General features: G+C 40.5%; 1 protein-coding gene across 1 annotated transcript in view; it reads right to left on the bottom strand.

The window, feature by feature from the left end:
• The window catches only part of LOC119427034 (receptor for retinol uptake stra6-like), an 18,704-nt gene extending 4,571 nt beyond the window's left edge, over nt 1-14,133 (bottom strand). Inside the window, exons 1-9 of the mRNA XM_037694611.1 lie at nt 13,936-14,133; nt 13,632-13,698; nt 8,920-9,005; nt 8,700-8,839; nt 8,449-8,615; nt 7,676-7,783; nt 667-734; nt 218-297; nt 22-103 (exon numbers count right to left, since the gene is read on the bottom strand). Of these exons, the coding sequence (XP_037550539.1) occupies nt 22-103; nt 218-297; nt 667-734; nt 7,676-7,783; nt 8,449-8,615; nt 8,700-8,839; nt 8,920-9,005; nt 13,632-13,698; nt 13,936-14,033 (896 nt within the window). The 5' untranslated portion in view covers nt 14,034-14,133. The remainder of the gene's footprint in view (nt 1-21; nt 104-217; nt 298-666; nt 735-7,675; nt 7,784-8,448; nt 8,616-8,699; nt 8,840-8,919; nt 9,006-13,631; nt 13,699-13,935) is intronic.
• Nucleotides 14,134-18,777: the final 4,644 nt, after the last annotated feature.

Here is an 18,777-nt window from a genome sequence, read left to right as displayed (position 1 = left end):
TATAAGAAAAGCTATAAATACTCTTTGGCCCAGAGACGTACGTGATAAATGGCCAAACAGGCAACCAAAGACGACACAGCCAGCTTTAGTGGGAAACGAAACACTGAAAGAAAAAAACATGAACTTTTAAAAATTTTAACTTCAGAACATTTAGCTTTATGTTACTTTTAGCTTTATGTTGTGCACCTATTGAAAAAACCTGCAGAGGAAAACTCACCTCTCTCAGGTCTATAAATGTAACTCTTGGCCACCTCCAGGATTCTCTCTAAAACGGCTGGTGTGTCTGCAGCAGAGGAGCTGTTGTCCACATAAAGAACATTTGGTCAGCCATGTGTCTTTGTTAGAAATGTTCTAAGGTTAGCCATTTCTGAGTCAACTCTCCAAATTTTGAGCAGAAAGAAAACCATTTAGCACCAAAAGTTTTTTCTTCTTTTTTTCTTCTGTTAAAAAGAAACAAAAAATTTGAAACAAATTAACATGGCAGCTGGGTATGTTTCAGCATTCTGCTTTTATGCAATTCAGTTTATTTATATAGTACCAAATCAAAACAGAAGTCATCTCTGGGCACTGAACTAAAAGTTCAAAAATATATTTAATCTCTTTATAAAACTTTCATGTGGGATGTCATTTTTATGTGAGTTCTTGTCCAGTTTTATCTCCACTCACCTGACAGTCGAGGACTTCTTCTTAAGAAGTGACTTCACATATTCAGTGTAGTAACTGCTGTCCAGGTCCTGCAAAACAAGCACAGAGGAGGAACATTTTGTTAGTTTGATATCAACTGCTAAATACAGGTGTTTTATTGTGTTTTAGCTTGTTTCTTGGTGTTTTCTTGTCCACAGAGTTAGCAAAATAACTCATGAACCACTGGGCAGATTGTATTAAAATGTTCAGAAATACATCTATAACTGAGTTACAGCCATTTGTATGTTGCCTAAGGTTAATTAGCTGAAGCAGCCGTCTTAAATCAAGTTGAATCCAGTTTTACAGAGATTGAGCTAAAGTTGGGTGTGGTAGTAGCTGAGCATCATTCCTAACACATTTTGACTGCTAACTGATCAGATCATCCATCCATCCAACCATCCATCCATCCATCATTATCTTTATCCGCTTCTTCCTTTTTGGGTCACTGGTGCCCATATCCAGCTGTCACTGTGTGAGAGGTGGGGGACACCTGGACAGGTCTCCAGTCCATCACAGGGACACATAGTAATTCATAATAAAGTCATAATTGTGAGCGTCTCCTAATTATTATCTTTTGGTTAATTCAGTTCAAGATTACGATCGAGTATTAGGGTCAAACTAAGAAAAAAAAAATTATTACGAGAAAAACGTCAAAATTTCAAGAATAAAGTCATGACAATATATTATTTAATTATATTACAAAAGCAGCAATATCTTCCAAATCCGTGTGGTTGCTTCTTTGAAACAGAGTCATTTGCACAATCGTTTCAAAGTCCTGATACTGATAATCTGATGTGCCAACAGATTAAGTATTCCCTTCCTTGAAAAACCAGAACCAAAGTATAACTTAAGATGCTCAGCATTTTTCATTTTATGACAGTTGTAAGACTGTTTTTCGTGTCAAAGTTCTGATATTACGACTTTATTCTGGTAATGAGTTTTTTTCATAATGACTATGACTTTATTCTCGTATTATTTCTACTTTATTTTGGTAATACAACTTTATTCACGTATTTAGATTTTATTTTTGTAATATGACTTTATTCTCACATTACTTCAACTTTATTCCCGTAAGACAACTTTATGCTTGTAATACTACAACTGTATAATCGTATTTTTTCGACTTCATTTTCTTATTATTTAGACCAGGGGTGCCCAAAGTGGGGCCCACAGGCCAAGGTTGGCCCACCAAGCTGTCCACGTTACTATATAAAAATTTCCTTTGATGTGTCAATGTGTTTACACGCAGTCATTCTGACTTTTATGTAAATGCTAAATGGAAAGTCAGCCCAATGACTACCTTAATGGCACTAAACAGCTGGAGTGGCTATTTTGTGCATCATTTAATTTTACTAATTTGTATTTTATTTTGACAGACTTCCCACAGCTTCCTGCCACTAAACAACATTTTCCTTTGATCCTGCACAAATACACTTATAAATCACACATAAAGCGTTTAATAGTCTAAATTATAAATATGAACTGGCTTCAGTAGTGATTTTAGCCTCTTTTGGGGGCTGCTCAAGCACCCCCAAATTTAAACTCAGCAGCTCTGGAAAAATAAAACTGTTTGGATTTTGTAAGGAAGCAGTTCTCAAACCTTAGATTCACCAAAATATTGAATATGGAATAAATGACAAAAGGTCTTAAACAGACCAGTAAAATCTAGGATTTTTTTTTTTTTGCACGAGTCCTGCCACCTGTCAATCAATCCAGCATGTCAGCAACTGACCAATCAGCAACCTCAATTTGTCCTGAAGTGAACGCCCCTTACCTGTAGAGCTGCAGCTTTGTGTAACGAACCACCTAACGGTTGGACCAAAAACACCACACAAATAGTCAAAATTAAATTAGATTTATTTTCAATGTGAAGTATATTAGATTGGACCAGTTCTCATACTGGGTTCTTGTTCCGGATCAGGAACGAGTCTATGAGACAGAGATCGGTTCGTGGTCATGCAGGAGATAATGAAGAGCAAAAGTCAGAATGAGGAAGACCAGTAACCGTCTCAGATGAGCTTGGGGGTTCTGAAGACTGACGAGGTCCAAACTGGTCCAGATTGCTGCAGGAGAGGCTGAATCCGGTGAGGGGCCGCAGCGACAGGTGGGTGGTGAGTCCGTTGAGCGAAGAGACGTGGTCACACAATCTAAGGTCCAAAACTGGAGAGCGGAAGACAGGTGGTACTGGAGGAGAAGACTAGGAGGCGTTGTCATGCAGGCGATGGTCAGAACCGAAAGCAGAAGATGTAATAATCCAAAGGGTCGAGCGAGAGACGATGTCCAGGTGAGTCATGGGTCCAGGAGCAGGGAGGTCAAGCCAAGAGGGGAGGACAGGAACCAGGAGCAGGACAGGAATGAGGAGACAGGTAAACTATGACAAGGGAACGTGAAAGACTATGGGGGAACAAGGCAGGATCAAGAACGCGAGGTATTTACTTGCAGAGAACTGTTTTCAACTACCGGGCACCGAAGAGGAGAAAGAGTGCAGCTTTTAAAGGGTGAGAGAGACAGGTGCAGCCAGTTGAGTTCAATCAGCTGCTGCAGTGAAGACAAAACTAAACAACCTTGACATCACCCTCAACCAGCATGCAAAGAAGACAAACTAAAACTCACGTACACAAACATTACCAGAGCGGACAGAATAAATGAAACTCACAGAAAAGATCTATAGCAAACTTTAAAGAGTGATCAGGGTGACAGAAAATATAATCTATGGGACGTGATTCGTGACAGCTTTGCAGTCAGAGATTTCAATAATGAGTTTACATCTTTTGTTTCATGTTAATCTACTGTAAGAAATTTTTGTAAAATACACCAAAATGCAAGAAATGGCCTCTATTTTATTCAAAGTTCTCTGAGGGAGGACCCCCAGATCCCCCCCCACCACCACCATCAACAACGCAGCCAGTTCTGTAATGTTCTTTATACAGAATTGAAGGTTAAATAACTGTGTAATAAATAAATGAACTTTATTTAAAGAAGTATTTGCATTTCATGGATTATTGCATTTGGCCTGCAGCCCTCTGATAGATTTTAAATTTGGTCCTCTAAGGGAAAATGTTTGGGCACCCCTGATTTAGACTTTATTCTTGTGTTATATCAACTTTATTCTTGTAATATTTCAACTTTATTCTCATACAACTTTATTCTCGTAATAGTATGACTTTATACTCGTAATATTATGACTTTTTTTCTCATAATGTAATTTTTTTCTTAGCATGGACCTAATACTCCGTTGTACAAGATAACTTCCACAGATGATCAGACTTACGCAAATCAGAAATGGCTTTAACTCAATCAGTTTTACAGATAATGGGCTAAATAATGTCTCTGAGAGCTGACAGCAGTAGTGTGTGATACTGCAAGATTTGATACCAATCCAAATCCAAGTAAATAAGGGCCAGTATCGTCAATATCAATATGATACAGATACTGGTACTTTTTAGTGATTAAAGTGGATGCATCATATTGCTGAATCTGAATAAAATTCTTTGAACTTTAGATGATTGTTTGTTTTTCATTAGATTATTAAATATAATCCAGCACAGACTCTGGACAATGTTTATTAGTAATTAGACAATGCTTTGCCTGAATAAGCTAGACCATGAGTCACATGACAGTAGAACATCAAAGCACAAGAGAGGGAGGAGGAGCAGAGTGTGGCTGCTTCACTGCAGCAGTGACAAGAGCAGCATTTGGATGCAGCAGGACAGACACAGACAGCCATGGACAACCAGCAAAACCACAGCAACTACTGAAAAGCTCAAACTAAGGTATCAATACTATTACACCAATATCATTCAATATCAATACCTACAGCAGAATCATTAATATCAGTATTAGGATAGATCCACCCAACACTAGCTAATAGACTGCTTTTTTTCAGAATCAGAATAAGAATAAACTTTATTGGCATTGTACCGAGATACAACGCGAATATGAACGTACAGTCGTCCGAAGATGGGTGGAGTGCACGAAGCTGCGGCTAAAATATTTAGCGCGGCCTTCTTATTCTTATTCAGAATAATATTTTGCTTAGATAAGAAAAGGAAAGAAAACATGAGGAGAGACGGTAAAAAAAAAGATCTCTCACACTGTGTCCTAGACGGGGCACAATTTGAGGCGTAAAAAAAACCTACCACAGCAAAGCAACATAAACAGACGTTTTACATGAACATATAGGCGGTGAAAACATTGAATTTTTAAGGGAAAGTCGTAGCATAGTCCAGAGCCCCCCCTCAGCCATTGCCCAGATAAGAGGTGACGTTCATCTTCAGCTCAGGTGAGGTTCTGTTACATGTCCACGGCCTTGGGGGAGGGAGGGGTGAGGAAACAGTCAAAGCGTCTTTGTTGTTTTCAAAACATTCCAGGAGGAGTTGAGATAAGTCCGGCATCAAGGCCACAGTTTGGGTCAGGCAGAACTCCTGAATTGTTGTTTCTGCCTTTAAAGTCTCGCTGGTACATATTCTCTGATGGAAACTCTAAAACAGCCGAATTGATCCTTTACTCCAAAGTCGAGCTCACAGCTTCTCCAGATTATTCCACCATTCATGAGTGATGCCAGGGAGATCACAGTCCTGATGACAGCTGCTCCAATTCCCTGTCACAGCTCCACATTCAGTCCGAGCACTGTCAAGCTTCAACACTTCCACACGAATTTGTAGACAATCCAAGATTTCACCAGATTAAGACTTATGTGAAGTTCCACAAAACATTACTTCAAATTTTAACTAAAATGGCCACAACTTCTCATGTCCTCCAGCTCTAAAGTTAAAAATCTTGGTGTTATTTTTGATCAGGACATGTCTTTTATCCCCCACATTAAAAATGTTACCGAGTCGCCTTCTTCCACCTGCGTAATGTCACTAAAACTAGAAGCAAATTGTCCAAAAATGATGCAGAAAAACTGGTCTGTGCATTTTTCGCAACCTAAGTTGGACTATTGCAATGGTTTGTTATGTGGGTGTCCAAATACTTCTTTAAAATGTCTTCAGTTGATCCAAAATGCTTCTGCCAGAGTCTTTACTAGAGTTAGTAGGAGAGATCATATCTCTCCAGTTTTAGCTTCATTGGCTCCCTGTCAAGTCCAGAATTGAATTCAAAATCTTACTTCTAACCTACAAAGCGCTCAACAACCTAGCTCCATCTTATATTACAGATCTTATTGTTCCATGTTTTCCTAACAGAGTGCTCCACTCTCAGACTGCAGGTTTACTTGTGGTTCCTAGAGTTTCCAAAAGTAGAGTGGGAGGAAGATCTTTCAGTTGTCAGGCTCCTCTCTTGTGGAACCAACTTCCAATCTCTTTCCGTGAGGCTGACACATTGTCCAGTTTTAAGAACTGGGCTTAAGACTTTCCTTTTTGATAAATCCTATAGTTAGGGTCGGCTTGGGATCCCTTACTTATGTTGCTATAGGCTTAAACTGCTAGAGGACAAATTGACCACATTTCCTCTCTCTGCTGCTGTCTTTACTTACTCTTCTCTACATGTTTGTATTTATAAATATTTCTATCTTAACTTTTTTTTTTGTCTTTCCTCCTCTAGAAAGAAGAGCTGTCATTTCTAACCCGAACCTGGAGCCTGGCCTCGCTCGAGCTGGATTCAGATCATCCGGGCTATAATAATGTGCTTAATGTTTGGGCCGGGTCGGTGTCGGGCTTTTTATTGTGTCAGGGACGCGTGCGGCCGATGATCCAATATATGCAAACATGGCTTTCCATACAACAACAGCGCATGTGGCCATTTGACCGCGTGCTCACCGGCTGGTTGAAAGAGGTAAAAAGTTCAATTAAGCTTCAGATGGACTACTGCCTACAATCCATCAGCCCAAATGGATGTTCATTCAGCCGCTGCACTCAGCGGACACACGCAGCCGACAACCCAAACAGTTGAGCTCACAAAATGTCTGATTTGGCAGAGTAGGGTCCAATGCAGCATAAGCAAGGGAAGCATTCAATGCGCTTTGACGGCTCCTCAGCTCCGATCTTCTGCCACCTTTATTCAGCTGAGCACATCCACAAACCGTTAATAGTAGTCGGTGGAATAAACAGTCACACCTTAATTAAAAATGTTGGGCTTTTTTTTCAGGTTCGGACCTGTACTTACTGTTAATTTGTCGGATCGGGGGGGGGGGGGATGACTATGGGCTGGGGCTGGGTCAGGTTGGATTTTTTTGGACCCGAGTACAACTCTAATAGAAAGTACATCTGGACCTGTCGTTCTGTGTCTGTCTCTTCTTCCTGTCCTCTCAGACTCAACCGGTTGAAGCAGATGGCCGCTCGTCCTGAGCTGGTTCTGCTGGAGGTTTCTTCCTGTTAAAAGGGAGATTTTCCTTTCCACTGTCTCCTTTGTGCTTGCTCAGGATGAGCGACTGCAGTGAAGTGAAGATTCAATGAGTCTGCTGCTTCCTTAGTTAGAGAATTTTACTAACTGGCTTTTCTATGTACAGTATGTGCATGTTCCTGTCTGGTGCCCTGAGAGGACTACTGTTGTGACTTGGAGCTATATAAATAAACTGAACTGAATAGAATTTCTCAACATGGTGATCTTAGTTTGAAACTTTGGTAATAAAAGCAGAAGATGATATGCATTTTTTCGCGGCATGCTAGATTTTTAACTAACTTGTCTTAATCTGCTTGTATGTATATTCATTATTAAATGGCCACTTTTATAGATATTGCACAATATTGCTACTGTTTGTTAAGACACACAAAAAAATAATTTTTATTTTGTTGTAATGGAGAAATACAATCAAAATCTGCAATCAGTACATAACATTTTGTATTAAATTTTTAAGTGTCTTGTGATTGCCGAGTACAGAGTTAAACGAACACTTCCTGCTTTGCAGAGGCTGCTTACTGTGAATATGCTTTACATGGTTGGAATTAATTTTTCTACAGGAATAAATCATCAAATTATTGTTGTTACATGCAGAAAACATATGTTAGAATATGATTATTTTCTTATCTAAATATTGTGTGGTCATTCTCACCTCATCAGTCTCTGGTCCTTTGACAAACAGCACAGGAAACTGAACACAGAGATAAGCGAGACACGCCAGCTGAGGTTGTGCTGCAAGCAGAGCGTAGTACTTATAGATCTGTGAAAAATGAAAATTTGATTACGTTTTGAACAACAAAGCTGTCCAAATTCCCTCCTAAAATCCCTTTTTGGTGTGTATTTTGGTGAATGAGTGGTGCTGTTACACAAAACTTAAACTCTGTAATGTTGACTCCCTAAAACTTAATGTCCTGCTTAGCCCCGACAATCTACTTTCACAAGCTTTTAATGTTTTTAATTGTCTACAAAAAAATAATAAATTACACAAACTGATTTAAGGTAAAAGCAACATTGTTAACAAAGCAGTGAAAACAGACAACTCTAGATTTAAATCTTTAGGGAAAGATCAATTTGCGTAAGTGGTTATGAATATTAAGTATTTTAGATAATGTTATTGTTGTGTTTGCTGTGCTGCCCTCTTGTGGCTACAAAGATAATAACCTCAAACCTTAATAGAGACATGAAGCAAGATCATAACCTGTGCTGGTAATTTGATGTGAACACTAATGCAAAATTAAGCTTGTTAAAAAGTCAAATATAAATTTCCAATCATACAAGATGTTTTCATCTTCTTTTATGGCCCCATTTGTTTCATGAAGCACTCTAATGTCATTTTCATGAAATATTTAAAATATACAATTAAGAATCAAATAAACTTTTGCATTTCCTAATAAAAATAACATTATATTATGGCTGCTGCTTCACCTCTGGAGTCTTTGGACAGTCAAACTTTTGCCACACCAGAACCCCAAAGTGAGTGAAAGAAAGAAGTGATCCAAAGACGTAACCTGCGCTGTTCTGCAGGGTTCCACAGACCAGCAGAGGATAATACAGGACTGGGTAGTAGAAAATGCCTATTATCTTCATGTACTCTGGAAACAAATAAAATAAAATAATTCATTTCACTTTCAGTACTCACACAACCTGCTTCAATACATGAAAACACACAGAAACACCTTTAATGCTTGCTGGAGTGTCTTTGAAGAAAGGCAGAGGGTCGGGGGAGATCATCAGCACCGCCAGCTTACTGAACATCAGTCCATAAACTGCCATGACCAGGCCCTTCTGCTGAGTCTGGTCCAGGAAATTGACTGGACTGAGGGGTCACAGGTACACATTTAAAACACTAAACCAGAGATGAAGAAGTTTATTGGTTTATAGAGTTCCTAAATTCACCTGAAGATGCTCGAGGACCCTCGTGAGAATCCCTGGCACAACTTGTTTTTCCTGGTGAGAACTGCCAGGACCAACATGATCACAAACTGAAAAAAAGATCCACATTTCTGTCACCCCTTAATCTATAAAACATGCATTTGGATTGGAAAAACAACATTTACACCACACAGCAGAATAAAGTGGATTTATTCAAGTTTCCTTTAGCAAAGCTTCCCTGGTCCATGATTTTACCCTGATAACATTAAGAGAGCATGAAGAGGAGTTAAAAGTCTTAAGATGAAGAAAATGGCTCTTCATCAGTTACACTGAGAATCACGGACAACTTTTAATAAATAGTTAACTACTAACAGCTCCTCAGAACAGAGTGTAGTAGCTGCCAGCAGTAAAACAACTCAAAGCTAAAAGCAATCAGAGCAGTTTAACCCTTTGATGCACAACATGGGTCAAAAATGACACGCATTCATTTTACAGGTTATTTCATGCTGACTGAGTTTTTCTTGGCTCTATCTTTTTAAATAAATTTATTTTATGATTGAATATTTCAAGTATTCTTTAAATAACTTGTTTTTAATTACCACCGATCATTAATTTATTATTTTATTTTCTACTTTATGAACAAATTGCTTTTTATATTACTACACATGGGTCATCGAAGTGTGATTTATAATTAAATGTCTTAATAATATAATAAAAATGTGTTTCAAGTTATTACTTTAGCAGTGAATGGGGCCAAACAGTTATTTAATATTTGCAACATGTTTATCATTTTGTCACACATACATAACAGCTATTGAACTGAACTTTATCTGTGGTTTAACAACTGTAAACTGGTGAAATGTGACCAAACAAAATAAAACACAATTGAACACATCACGGCAGCACGGTGGCGCAACTGGTAGAGCTGCTGCCTCTCAGCGAACAGGTCCCTGGTTCAAACCCTGGTCCAGGGGCCTTTCTGGGTGGAGTTTGCATGTTCTCTCCGTGCATGCGTGGGTTTTCTCCGGGTGCTCCGGTTTCCTCCCACAGACCAAAAACATGCATGTCCTCATTTACCCATGCATACAGCACTCTACTAGATCACTACAAAGCTAATTGAACAAATCATTCTAATGAGACTAATCAGTGCTTTTAGATCACATTCATCCGCTGATGGGACACACATCAGAGGTTATGAGGGGTTCAGTGTCTTGCCCAGGGACACTTCGGCGTATGACTGCTGGTGGATTTGAACCCCCAATAGGGCTTTAACAGACTACTCGAGTAATCTACACATCGATTCCTAGGACACCTATCGAGGTTTTTAATTTCATGTCGAGTATTCGTGGTGACGTCATTACACCACCGTTACGTCATTGCGTAATGTGTCATGTGATCCGCACCGGGCGCGGGTTACTAAATGGATTCCTCCCAGCAGACGGATGGAGCAGAGCAGGCCCAGTCTTGACAAACTGGTAGAAATGCATCAATAGTGTGGAAATTTTTCACTAAAGATGAATCTTCTGGTTCAACTACCGTAAGGGAACAGAAAATGAAACAACTTCCTGACTGTATGGATCTCTTGCGAACCAGTGTTACACCATATTTTGTGACCGTAGGAGGCGGTGTTGCATGCACTGTTGCAGGTCACAGAATATGGTGCAACACCGGGTCCAATCGACCGAACCAGAACCAGCTTTCTCTGACCTTGTTTTGAAAAAAAAAGCAAAAAATATTAATCTCTAAACCTATAAAAAAATCTATAAAACATATTAACCTCTAAAACTAAACCTAATGCGCACCACAGCTGGCGGTGGTGTGGGGTGGTCGACCCCCCCACTGTTTTTAGTTTTGTTTTTGACGTGCTGCACGTTTCTTCACGTTTGCAGTTTAATAATAAAAACCAATAGTTTAGTTTTTCCTGTGACTTATTTGCTGTATGATAAATGGTAGGAGCATAATATATGCTCCCAATGTTTTGTTGGCCTTTTTTTTTTTTTGTAAATAATTACCTTTTTTGCGGTTTTTATTTATTTATTTATTTTTGTAACTTTACCATACCATACCATACCAATTTATTTATAAAGCACTTTAAACAGTGACAAAGCACACCAAAGTGCTGTCCATGGACAAACAGAACAAGCACATTGCAACAGATTACATAACAGGACACCAAAAAGTAGAAACCAACAGAAACAATAATGGATAACAACAACAACCGCAACATGACCAACACAGTGTGATGCACACAGACTCAGCACAGATCACACAGTGCAGAAAGCCAGGGAATAGAAGTGTGTTTTTAAGCGAGATTTAAAAACTGTGAGGGAGGGGGCCTGTCTAACGAGCAGAGGTAAACTTTAGATCCTATGATGTCATCAAGTACTCGAGTTCTACTCGAGTTTTATTGTGTCAAGTTTAAAAATTATGTAGTCGTTCAACCCCTAAACCCCAACTCTCGCCATGGAGGACGATTGCTCTAACCACTCAGCCACAGCCGCCCCTATTACATGATTCAACGACATGCCATAATTCTACTACTACTCTGCTGCTATGTTGTGGCTGAAAGTGGTACTGCTCTTTTTTTTTCAGTCAGAATGAATGAAAACAGTCATATCTCAGCCAAAAGTGGATTTATAAATATGGGAACAAATCCATAAATATGTTGCTTCAGCCTATAAGCCGCAGGGCATGTAAATTATGCAAAAAAACTGTGACTTATAGGCTGAAAAATAAGGTACATATTTTCCCTTGTGCATGCAACCCTCCATGTACTTATGCACATATTCCTTTAGGCTCCAGCACATCACATCACCTTTTTGCAGCTCCTCAGTGGCAGGGAGGAGTTTCTTCTTCTTCCACCTGTTGTATTTAAGGATCAAGGCTGTCAGAAGACTTACCTCTTCGTCCTGGTCTGACCTGCTACTCTCCTACACCAACCTGTGAACCTCACCTACCATACAGTACTCATCTTCCTGGAGCCTGGAATTTTACCTTCCTCCCCAAACCCAAACATCTACAACCAGATTAGCCTCCTCTGTTTTAAATAAAACATTGCAGAAGATCTGCTGCCTATAAAACAAAACTTACATCTTCATTCTACTACTTACCTGTTTCTTCCTGAGTTCAGCCTCTGTACTGTAAATAAAATATTATTCCTTACCTTCAGTGTCTAGACTAGAGTCTTCCTGGGTTTTGGTTAATCACACTCTGAGAAGATGAACAATACAAATGTCACACTTCTTATTTGTTTTGCCTTCATATTTGGAGATATTGAGAACCCATCCAGGGATACTGGCCAGAATAACCAGGCCCTACCACACAAAAGATGAAAATCATAAACTGGTCCATATATGCTCATCTTGGTTTCAAAAGTGTACTCACTGATGTTGGGGTAGCTGCCTGGATGGGTACCAAGGGGGAAAATGGGTGCAAAAAGTGCCACAGTGGACAGAAAGTGACAGGTGGCAGATGGTTTCTTTTAATCAGACGTGTACATATTGACTAAAACTGCAAAGTTACAGCAAATAAAGTTAAATCGTGTCATCTGGCCCAGTTTCTTTAAGTGAGAAACGTTTCGTCCCCCATCCAGAGGACTTCTTCAGTCTACAGCCTGCCAACCAGATCTGCTAACCTCCTGTTGAAATCTCAAAAGTAGGCTTTTAACACATGCAGAGCACACCCATCCAGAACAATCAATCATCATGTACAACAAAGTGTTTTAGTCCAGATGAACAACTTGCTACTCACAGAAACTGCCTGAGGACAACCAAGGCCAAAATGATTCACACAAAAGGTTTGTAAACTCAAGCATCCAGGGAGATCTCAACAAAAAGGTTAAATCGTGTCATCTGGATCAGTTTCTTTAAGTGAAAAATGTTTCTTCTTCCATCCAGAGGACTTCCTCAGTCTACAGCCTGCCAACCAGATCTGTCCCATAGGTAGCCTTCATTTATGTTTCAAGCCAACGTCCTGTTGGAATGCAAAGGTACAATTTGGTGCAGGGGCAAACTGACCTGTTGCCATCTGAAGCATTAGTGGTCATGGCAAAGATCTCCATCACAATGTCTTTGTGCACTTGTAGATGGCACTTTTAGAACATCACCTAAACACATTGTCACCAACGTGTTACCAATTTATCTCCTTTCACTTTAATGCATAATTCTCCAGGTGTTTGTCTTTGAAAGTCAGCCTTTTAAATTCTTCAGCTTTATAAAATACGGTAGGTGATTATAAGTCTGGAAAGTCTCATTTAAAGTCTGTTGAGCTGCTGAGGCTGATTTCTGTTCGGCAGCAGGGCATGGGCTGAGTCTGTCATGTTTGTCCTACTTGCAGTTTTAGAAGTTTGATAATGAGCTTAATTTGTAAATGGGTCAAGACAAAAAAGACATAATTGAACTGAGGATCACCTGAGGCAACGTCTACTATAAAAACGTGCTGAACAATTAAAAAGTAAATGTAAATATATATTTACTACCTTAATGTTATCACTTTATTTACTGATATAGTGGTATAACGCAAAAATGTAGTTCCATTACCTTTACCGTTTTAAAGTGTATCTCATCAGTTGTTCAGAAATGACACATTACATCACACCGGTTCAGTCCAGATACAAATGTGAAGATTTGCATCTCTTCACTGTTGTGGTCAGATTCTTGGTTGTTTTTTCTTTAAGATGTGAAACAAGAAGTTTTATTGTTGGTCTGCACGTGTCTCTGAGCGTGAGTTTTACTTACAGAAACTGATAACATGCATATATGGAAGAGCTTGTCATCTGCTGTTGGGTCACATGGTAAAATGACTCTGAAAAAAAAAAAACAGATTTTAATCTTATAACTGCTAATTGAATGTGAAACGACAAAGAAAAAGCAAAAAAAAAAAAAAAAAAAATCAGAATTGTTTCTGTCTGTAAATTACAGCCCAGATGAAACTGGTAACTAAGATGTAACCTGTATCTATAAAGATCTGTTTTCTTTTCAGTCGGTTTATGATAAAGAGACATTTTATTTTGACACATTTTACTCAGGATATTGTACTCACTCTTTTGGTGGTTTGGTTGGCTCTGGGTTTGAGTACCAGTCTGGGTAGTCGTAGTAGTAATATGGAAAAGACTCCGATCCAGCGTTGCTCTGATTCATCGCAGCTGTTTGATCAAACCAAACAGGTGAAACAAAATGTAATTAAATCCAGAGGACTCCTCCTGAGTCAGAAAACAATCTGCAGTGTGTCTGAACAGTTTGTCCCAAAGACTTCGACACATTCCAGGCTCACCAAGAGCTCAGAGCAGCAGATTAACGACGGCGCAGGAGGGAAATGCCAAGGCAGCTTCAAATATACAAGAAGCTGAAGAAGAGGAGGGAGAAATGTCTTTTCCCTTAACACGGAATATGGTTTGAGTTCTTCATCGGATCTGTGAGATTGGAATACGTGTAACAGGAAGTGACAGGTCAATCAAACGATGCAGAGTCACACAAAGGTAGAAAAAAAATCAAATCAGACACTGAATGAGACCACAAGAGCACATTTACAGCATAAGAGTGGTGATTGGGGAGTAGTGGAGCAAGAGGTTAGAAGATGGGCCTGTGATCGAAAAGTTGCAGGTTCAACTCCCAGTACCATCAACATCAAAATGTGGGTGGAAAAGGTGGAACACCCACACCTTCCTCCACCCTCATTCGCCTCACTCTGGGCTCCTGAGCAAGGCCCTTAACCCCCATTATCTGCTCCCTAAACAGGTCTCTCTTGAAAATAAGTTCTCGTGACTCAATGAGACTGAGGTCAATAAAAGAATAAAATAAATAAAATAAATGCCGTGCAGTTATTAAAAATAACATACTTAGATTCAAGAGATGTGACCTGAGTAGGATAATCTAAAGAATGTTCAACATGTGCATGTGCTTTTGCACACCATAGAAAAACAACACACTATGTCTGAGAGATGGAAAATCTCTGTGTATGTAAACACTAAGTTTGTTGTGATCGGTGATGGTTATAAAGTTTAACAGCTGCTGGGAGGAAGGACCTGCCGTAACGCTCCTTTGTGCACCTTGGGTGCAGCAGTCTGACACAGAAGGAGCTCCAGTTCAGCTTCATGCATGAGGTGGGAGACGTTGTCCAACAGTAAAAAAATAAAAAAAAGTCCATGCTCAATAATCCAGGTATACAATCCAACAATTTTCAGTCAGGTCATCTGGACAGTTTCTTTTTTTGCTGAAACGTTTCACCTTCCATCCAGAATCAGTTTTGTGTTGTGTTTCCTTGACTGATGAAGCCTTCTGGATGGAAGGTGAAACGTTTCAGCAAAAAAAGAAACTGTTCAGATGACCTGACTGAAAATTTTTGGGTTGTCCAACAGTGTTATTTCTGACAGAGTTCTTCTGTCCCCCACCACCTGCACCAGGTTCAGGGGGCATCCTAGGACAGAGCCAGCCTTCCTGATGAGCTTATCTAGCTGCTTCCTCTCAGCTGTAGATACATTTTTGGTCCAGCACACAACACCATAGAAGATGGCTGATGCTACCACAGAGTCAAAAAGATCTTCAGGAGCACCCCCTGCACTCCCAAAGACCTCAATCACCTCAGCTGGTAGAGTCTGCTCTGACCCTTCCTGTAAAGTGCATCAGTGTTGTGACTCCAGTCCAGTTTTTTGATCAGGTGAACACCCAGGTCCAACAAGAGTCCACTATCTCATTGTCAGCTCCCTGGATGTTCACCGGTGTCAGTGTGGTGGGTCTGTGCCTGCCAAAACCCACAACCAGCTCCTTGGTTTTCTCCATGTTGATCAGGAGGTGGTTCTGCTGGCACTAGTCCACAAAGTCCTGTGTCCACTGACTGTGCTCTGAGTCGTCCTCACCTGGGATGAGGCTGTCTACAGCAGAGTCATCAGAGAACTTCTGCAGATGGCAGCCTGGGGAGGTGATGGCGATGTCCACAGTGTAAATAGAGGGTGAACAGTAACAATTCAATCCAATTCAATTGAAAAATACTTTATTAATCCCAAAGGGAAATTATTTGTTGTTGTAACTTGTTATCCTCATTTCATTAAGAGCTGTTATAGATACTGATGGCTGTAGACAGGAAGGATCTCTTGTAAAGGTCCATCCCACAGCAGATCCGAAGAAACTGGCCGCATATGCGCCCAATCCATCCACTCAGACTCGGCTGGCCTCTCGGTTCCCCCGGGCTGTAGGACCGCCCAAATGCCAGGCAGAACTCCTCCCAGAGTGATGGCCACTCCTCCCAGCAGTCTGCCGAGCTCCTCGTCGCTGCAGACAGCCAACTGTAGGTGCTGAGGGATGATCCTGTCCTTCTGCTGTCATGAGCCATGTTTCCTGCTAGTTCCAGGATCTCAGTGGTCAAGCACTCGAGCACAGCTGGCAGGTAGATGAGAATGCGTCCACAGAACATCCTTTTCAACTCATTTGAGATTTGGGGCTGTAAAAAATCTTTCCAGCTGCACAGCATCTGATACCAGAGGAAACAATCATCCAAAAAAATGTGATTTACATCCAGAAAAAGAGGAATTAAAGTTTCCAAAAGCAAAATCTCAGAATGAAAGTAACAGAGCTGCTCCAACATGCAGCCACCTTGAGCGGCGCAATATATAACGGTGCCAACACAGTTCTCCTGTACTGCAGACCAGCCTGTCAGAGACACTGCCCGGTGTCCTCACATACTGTGGATGGCCAGTGAGGTAGTCCAGTATCCACTGGGACAGGTGGTCCATTCCTGACAGCTCCAGCTTGTCCTTCAGAAGTCCAGGCTGGATGGTATGAAATGCTTTGGAGAAATCAAATATCAAGATCTTCACGGAGCTTCTAGGCTTCTTCAGGTGGGTCAGAGCCTGGTGTAGGAGGTAGATGATGGCATCATCCACCCCGATGCCAGGTTGGTAGGCAAACTGCAGCAGATCCAATGAAGACCTCACCAGGGTGCATAGATGGTTGAGGACCACCTTCTCAAAGGTCTTCATCAGATGTGAGATCGGTGCTACCGGCCTGTAGCTGCAGAAGTCTTTTGGATGTGTGGTCTTTGGCACTGGTACCACACAGGAGGTCTTCCTCAGCCATGGTGCTTTCCCCAGCTTCAGGCTCATGTTGAACATGATGCCACACTGTTGATCTGTGCAGCACACATTTTACTACAGATTGTTTCCTGTCACAGATGATGTCCAGGATTGTTGTGAGCAGAATTTGAAAAATAAGTGAGGTATCAACTTTGAATTTAGTGTGTGGCTGCATTTAGGCAAACGTTTCCTTACAATGTTTGGGTTGCTACGTCAAAACCCCAAATTGCCACCACCAGATGTGTGTGTGTGTGCGTGTGTGTGTGTGTGTGCGTGCGTGCGTGCGTGTGTGTGTGTGTGTGTGTGTGTAACCAGACCACCCTGATTATTTGAAGAATCTATGCTTTCTAGTTTTTATTTTTTAAAGTTAAGTTTCCTCTAATGATTAGGCTAGTCTGTGGGTTGGCCGAAGATTAGTCTCTGGTGGTGAATAAAACTGCTCTCTCTACTCGTCAGGATCCCTGACACTCTGTATCCCTTCGAACAGCAAAAAAAAAAAAAAAACCTTCCTCTTTTCTTCTACTTTGTGTAACTCTTACCCACTTGAATATCTTGCATCAAAAACATTGTTTACATGTCCAACATTTTTCAGACAGGTCATCTGGACAGTTTCTTTTTTTGTGCTGAAACGTTTCGCCTTCGATCCAGAAGGCTTCATCAGTCAAGGAAACACACAACAAAACTGATTCTTCCTCCAACAGCTTACTCCAAAGTGGAACAAACCAGTTCTGCTTGTGATTAGATGGTTTAGATGGCAAACCAAAGCAGAACTGGTTTGTTCCACTTTGGAGTAAGCTGTTGGAGGAAGAATCAGTTTTGTTGTGTGTTTCCTTGACTGATGAAGCCTTCCGGATCAAAGGCGAAACGTTTCAGCACAAAAAAAAGAAACTGTCCAGATGACCTGACTGAAAAATGTTGGATTGTATACCTGGATTATTGAGCATGGACTTTATTGTTTACGTGTTCCCTGTTCAATTCCAGTCCAGAAAAACACTCATCTCAAAAACTACAAAAATACTGGTCACCTGCTCAGCGATGGGAGACATCAGCATACTGCTTGTTAGATTTTAAGTCCAATATATTGAATTGATTTGTCCCCCCCACACCCCACCCCAAAAAAAAAAAGTACAAGCTTAGTTTTTTCACTGGGTTCACTGCGATCTAATGTGCTAAAAGGATGTTGGTCCAGATCAGAAAACAAGTCAGGAAAAAGTCTGGTTACTTTTTTCCAGGTAAAAAGAAACATATAACATTGTTTGGAACAGATAAGGTATAAAATACACCTGAAGGAAACAATCTAATCTATATAGCGGTCATGCATGTAGTATGTATCACTGAACCTTTCGCCCCCTGGCTGTTTGGACATGTCCAACTGGGAGGAGACCCCAGGGAAAACCCAGGACACACTAGATAGACAATGTCTCTTGACTGGTCTGGAGGAGGTGGCTGTGGAAACGGATGGCTGGTCCTCCCTGCTCAGGATGCTGCCTCAGAGACCTGATACTGGGAAAAGAGATGGATGGATGGATGGATGGATGGATGGATGGATGGATGGATGGATGGATGGTTTCCTATATGACATGTATAAGAAAATAAAAAAGATTGTAACCTTAGTGTATATTTTAAACTTTAGCTGTTTTAAATTGGCTGCAAAACAAACCATAGTTGAAAAAAAACCACATTCTACCTGTGTTGGGTTATAGAGACATAATTTACAGAGACGATTGTAAGGGTGTCCTTTGTAAGCTGGACACAATCTATCACTCTGTAAATTGGCTTTGTTGTAAATGCTCCTTAAAGAACACATAATTGTTTAT

The sequence above is a fragment of the Nematolebias whitei genome, chromosome 2, assembly GCF_014905685.2.
Source record: "Nematolebias whitei isolate Nwh7 chromosome 2, NemWhi1, whole genome shotgun sequence".
Classification (NCBI taxonomy): Eukaryota; Metazoa; Chordata; class Actinopteri; order Cyprinodontiformes; family Rivulidae; genus Nematolebias; species Nematolebias whitei.
Note: the sequence above shows the minus strand (reverse complement) of the source record. Positions and strands in the feature narration are given on the sequence as shown.